This window comes from Rhinolophus sinicus, chromosome 2 (assembly GCF_057876585.1).
Source record: "Rhinolophus sinicus isolate RSI-liver-muscle chromosome 2, RSI-T2T, whole genome shotgun sequence".
NCBI classification, from domain to species: Eukaryota; Metazoa; Chordata; class Mammalia; order Chiroptera; family Rhinolophidae; genus Rhinolophus; species Rhinolophus sinicus.
This window is the reverse complement of record NC_142502.1, coordinates 11,524,247-11,530,343: the sequence shown is the minus strand read 5'-3', so window position 1 is coordinate 11,530,343 and position 6,097 is coordinate 11,524,247. Positions and strand designations below refer to the sequence as shown.

Here is a 6,097-nt window from a genome sequence, read left to right as displayed (position 1 = left end):
ATCAGTTATTATTGAAAGAGAGTTCCCCACAAAATTAGAGCTTTTATTTAAAAATAAAAACATCAGTAGTGTAGACCCTATTGTTTTTGTGACTGCCACCAGAGGGCACTATATCCTTTGCAGAAGATAAAGGCCCAGCCATGAAACACTTCCTGGGAGCTTTTTCTTTGAGGAAACATGACAGAACAGAAAATGAACACCAGTAAGTATATTTCAAATTTTTTCCATGTCATTTTACTAGATATATTATACCTTGTTTTTATTTTAATCTTACAAGTCAACCTCAAAAACATAAAGCAGGAGAAATGAGCCATGACACTTTTTTCAGTTTAGTCCAAGAGGGTAGGTGACAGAGAAGTAAAGCACAATGAAATTAAAGGTATCATTTCCACATTAACACCTTGCCCCCAAACACCATGCAGTGCTAAAAGTTCCATCTCCATCATGCAAGGACATTAAAATACACAATGATTTAAAATCCTGGTTTTTATCATAGGATGCTAAGTGTCTCCATGGGGCATGCTTCCCCTTTGGACTTAAGATAAAGAAACATCAGTACAGAACAGTTAAGTCTCCTCACAGCGAGAGAAATGGAAGAACTATTTTTTAACATAGAATCCATTTTTAATGTTTTCTCTGTGGTCTGTGGTAGCATGGGGAAGAGTAAAGATGTACCGAAGAGGCAAGGAAATTGCTTCCTGTTTCAAAATATAGAAAACCATGTAGCTGTTCAATATCTTGTTCACTGAGGTGGACGTCACGCTTTGAGGAGTGGACCTTTCCCCTTCCACAGACCATTTCAAATGGGTTGTTAAAATCCAGTTTCAGGGGCTTTCCTTTTCAATTTCATATTACAAAAGCTTAGGAGGGGCAGTCACCTCACATTTCTAGGACTTGATTTCTCTTGTGTACTAAATATACAAAAAATTAGAAGGGAAATAAATGGGCAAACCCTAATCACACATCATATTCTATTAGACTGAAGAGGAGATACAGCCTGAAACTTCCTTTGCATATGGCAACTTTCCAATGAATGGTGACTTTTGGAATGGCATCCTCTGACGTAAATTACTCACCAAGTCTTCTGTGTGGCTGTATCAAAATATTACCTTCCACTGTCACCTCTCTTTAAAAGACTTAAAAGTATATTTTCTTTCTGTTTCACCTCTATGATATTGTTGTGATTTAAAGGCTATCTGAGGAAATTATCATAATTACAGGAGAAGAAATTGAGAGAGGAAGTTAAGGGCCTGACCCCTAGTCACTAAGCTGGGTCTCTGACATAGCCTGACACTCTTTGAAAGGAAAACAAAATAAACGCACTTCATTTCTTTAAATACTCATATATCTCTTTCATCCATGGATCTCACAGCATCTAGCAAGCAGTATACTTTTCAGAAGGAAGAAAAGAAAGCAGAGAGTAATTATGTTAAACCCCAACTCACAGTCACCAGGTCACTGCAGGAGGGACAGAAACCTATCTGGCCGATAAGGAAGAGACTGTGCTCAAGGAAAACAGGCCCCCTCAGATTTCAAACGGATGACTTTGCAAAAGCCACCATGGGTGCCCATTTCAGTGCAATGGCATGCACACTCTAAGTCAAATTGATGAGTCCCAACAGGGGCTTCTCAAGGTAAAGTACGAGGGAAGTACAAGCTCAAGTCCTAGAGGTGCAACTTCAAGTCCTGGCTGTACCTGGGGCCCTGCCCAGGCACATCACTTTTCAGATTTTGCTTTCGCCCTCTATCAAAAGTAGTAGTGATAATCCACAGTCATCCCACAAAGACCCCTGGGGAGGTGGAGCAGGGAGCCTGAGACATACTGATTTGCAAACCACAAAGTGCTACTTAAATAAAAGTCATTGGCTTCACGTTGAAATCTGACCCCAAACACCAGCGCTCTTTAGGTTTCCTGGAGTCTTTGGAATAGTATGCTTTATGATTCTTTCTAGGCTTGATGCGATGCTGAGATTGTAGCAGAACTGAGAATTATGAAAAGCAGAAGACCCCCTTCAAATGTGGGACCATCTGATTCAGCATTGCTGCCATGTACCAACCAGTGAGGGTATCACATCAGGCACCAGTTTGGGTCTACAGACTAACACCAGAGAGAAGCCACCTCCTTTGGAGGTGCTCCCCGCAGCCCCAAAGTAGAATCCAAGGAAGATCTTAATCCATAGCAGGTGCCACAGATTTGGGCTTGGTTATACTCAGAGATTCTCTACTTCCCTTCTGAGAGGCCATTCTTCTGGGTCATTCTACAGTCCTCAGACCCTCTTTCTACAGGGAAAGAGGAGGCTTCCCTTAGACATGATGAAACTACCCAAATCCCTTTCAGAGACGACCCAATCCCCAGGAAGAAACTGGAACTACGAGGTGACAGCTGAAGCTGGGCACTCACAGAAGCAGCCCCTCTATCCTCACACAACATAAAATAGAGTGAAAGCATTTACAGAGGGGAAAGCACTAGCAAGCAGGTGATGTTGGTCTAGACAAGCAGGGTGCAAAATTGTGCAGTTCAGTTTAACTTGCGTTTGGGGAGACTCTGCAAAGTAACCACTTTGACTAACAAAGGAAACACTGCTAGACTTGACTTGACTTTGAAAAATAACTGACAGGCTTGATTAAGGACTCTCATGGACCTACTTTGCCTTTGAGTGGTTTTAAAGGAATGTACACTAAAAAGTCAGTTAAATACGTGTTAATGAAAAGCCAGAGTAAAGCACTGAAATGTATTCCCAAGTCCTAGTCAAAAGTTTTTGGAACACTCCAGTTTAGGAAAAACTGTTTTAAAATTCATAGGTTGGTGTTACAAACCAGAGGAAAAAAGGTAGAAGAACACTATGCCATATCCATTACTTATTTCCTCCATTATTCTTTCTCCTTCCTCCTTCCCTCAACACCTTGTTTACATTGAATCCTACAAATCAACCTTCTAATGGCTGCCAAGTACAGAAAGAATCAACGATCATTTCTAGAGTACAAAGATGGAAGCATTGGCCTCATACACCAGAAGCTTGAGGGCCCAATCTGAGGACCTAAATGGGTGCTTCTCTCTGGTGCCAACAGTAGACTCCCCACAGGTCAGGCGCCATCTTCTGCATGGCCGTGGCCTCACCCAGCACGTTCTACTTGGTATAGGTGCTTCTGGACCAAAATGACTGGCCTGGCCTCTCATCTCACAGAAGCTTCCAGTACTACAACTTGCTTCCTGTTTGGTTTCTTCTCTTTCCTAAGGCTAACGTTGTTTTTTGTTTGCAAAGCATTAAGACTTCTTAGTAAAGCTTGGGGAAATATTCCACAACTATTTCCATTTAGTTTGCAGATAAAATTCAGGAGGTTATTTCCATTTGAGTATCAAGCCACACTTTGACTCTGTAAAGAAAACTGTTTTGTTGACAATTTGCTAGCGGTAGGGCCAAAATGGGTTTTTGGTGGGTTCCGGTTATTCTTATGGTGGGAAATATTCATGATGATTATCAAGTGAAGACGTTCATATTGCTACTCTAATAAAATTAGTTTTCTTTAACCACAGACCCCAAAATTTCTATTAGTCTTTAGACAAAAGATTCCATTAGTTGTGTTTCATTTGTTTTAGGGTTTGTGGGCATAAATGTCCCAAAACTTAAAGTCTATTTACTAGAAGGGATAGTATAAGATGAAAGTCCTCTTCTGGTTAAGAGAGTGACTTAAAACAGAGAAATCTAAGCCTTCTACGGGGAGGGAAAGAGAGAGAACGCGCGCACAAGTGAAAGTGAGAGATGGAAAGAGAGACCAGAAAGTGAAAGATTATTATTACATGCCCCCATATTTATCCCACAAGATTTCCTGAGCATTCCTCATACATCACAGTGCAACATAACAACTCCAATGAATCAATAATCAATAGTATTTCTATTTTTCTCAAGCAAAATGTATATCCTTTGAGAATATGTACTGAGCGAAACATATAATAATATATCATCTTTTAAAACACTAGTAATTTGACCTTCTATAAATATACTTAAATAACAAACACATTATAGGTAGCTACTCACATAGGAGCCAAAGAGACACATAAACATACAAAAATAAAGCAATCATGTTTTAACTCTCTTGTTTTTGTTGGGTGTTATTTTGGAGTAGACATATTAAAACAATTCAGATAACAGAATTATCTTGTCAATATTTATCCTGGGACACCTTGATATAAGTTTATACTATGCATATTCACCACATCCAAGGAGTAAAGCAGCAAACACTCTTTGCTGGACTTATTACTATCTTCTACAGTGGTTCAGAGAAGCTAGGAGGGAGTAATAGCCTCCAAGTGTAATGAGATAGTTTTCTTTCAGCTGTTCTGTGGAAAGGAAAATTAATCAGAGTCCACCCCCACCTGGGTAAAGTGTGAAAAGGTCAAGCTGTTCTTTAAGTGAGTGGAATATAGATGGCATCTCCTCCTTGAGCTTTCCCACACACCAGTCGTTATGAAATATTTCTCAACTCATGAAAAAGGCAGGGGATTTCGGTGCCACAAAAACATTTGTCCTGTTTCAGTTGCTGCTGTAGAAGACATTCTCCCACTCCAAAAAATGATTTGGAGAACTCAGCTCCCCAACCAGATAGAATATGTACATTCTTCTTTTTGGAAAACTGAATATTTCTATGAATAATGATCCCCAGTAAAAAGTGATCTTTTGTCCACAGAATGTTGTAATTCTCTTGAGAGCAAGGAACAGAAGCTAGAGTGCTCACATCCCACCGAGAGCCTGGCAGAACCGTGAGCTCCCAGCAGGAACACGAGAACTGTTCAACTGGACCCGATCACGCCAGTCTTGAAGGAAGTGCTCCACCGGGGAGGAGTCCTGCTGCCATTGATGCTGGTCCTCACCTGAGCTGCATCTTTACAGAGGGAGCTCATGCTTGAGGAACTGGTCTCAGTTTTCCTTTCAAGGAAAAATGTAAGCTCTGGCAACATCTTGAAGAGTTGCTGGGGGTAAGAAGGGGAGAACATCCTGGCTTGTTCTCAACTAGAATTTTCAACAGAGGTGCAGGAAGATGGTTCCTCGAGTCCCTAGGGGGTGCCTTAAGAGGTGGACGTGGGGTCCTGCTGCTGCTGATAGATATCCTGAATCAGCAAGGTGTTCATGACCTTCCACTCCCTGTACTTCCTGGCTGTCAGCTTCGGATCATCCAGCAACTGGTTAATCATGGCCAAGTCGTGTTCTTTACACTGTCCAAATAGAAAATAAGGGGGAGTGGGGGTGGGGGGGAGATAATGTAGTGAGTATCTTAATTTCAATAAACCATCTTCAGCCCTTTTGCAAACGAATGTACACATGCATTCATAAAATTATCAAAGTGTTTTACACATTAATATTCAAATCCCTGTACCAATCCTAAGAAAGATGTCAAGACATCCATTTACATATGCTAACCACAAAGAAGTTAAGCATCCTACCCAATGGGAAAAGTAGGCATATAGCCAGGTCTTCTACGTTGCTCTTGCCTGATTGATCTGTTACTCTACACCACAGTAATATTTCTATCTCACTGTGAGCATTATTCCTCCTGAAACTCAGAATTATATAACCACTTCATTGACCATCCAACTTTACTAAGTAAAATTGGGGCATAGTAGTTTCCCTAAGACATATAAATCTTGTTTATTTTTTATCATCTTAAATTTTAATAAACCACACACACTTATTTAATTAATATATGCAGAATAAATAGATAGGCCATCTTTTTCTTTAAAGAAAAGACTACTAACCCTCCGTGAAAACAGTATGTATTGCAATGATGCTAATAAAGTAAACAATCTATTCATATTATTTCACCCTGCCTCCTCTGTAACCAATGACACACATTTCTGAAATGTGGAGCTCAGGTTAAGGAAGTTTTCTGTAGTCAAGAAATGGAGTAAAAATAAAATACGATGGTCTCTACATTCAAAAACAGTCATTCCATCCTGACAATTTTATCTCAAATCTTTCTTGTTCCCTCCATCCCTATGACCATCACCCTAATTTCAGGTATAAAGTCCCATCTGCTACTACTGCCTCCCAAGTGAGTCCCTGCCTCTAAGCCCCACTTTAAATCCACCCTCCACATGACA

The 6,097-nt window shown here is 40.3% G+C and overlaps 1 protein-coding gene across 6 annotated transcripts in view; it reads right to left on the bottom strand.

Annotated features, from left to right (window-relative positions):
* Nucleotides 1-209: 209 nt before the first annotated feature.
* IPCEF1 (interaction protein for cytohesin exchange factors 1) overlaps nucleotides 210-6,097 on the bottom strand; it is a 152,467-nt gene continuing 146,579 nt past the window's right edge. For all 6 annotated transcript variants that reach the window (XM_019749258.3, XM_074333724.2, XM_019749257.3 and 3 more), the window contains one exon: nucleotides 210-5,212. In XM_019749258.3, the coding sequence (XP_019604817.3) occupies nucleotides 5,066-5,212 (147 nt within the window). In that variant the 3' untranslated portion in view covers nucleotides 210-5,065. The remainder of the gene's footprint in view (nucleotides 5,213-6,097) is intronic.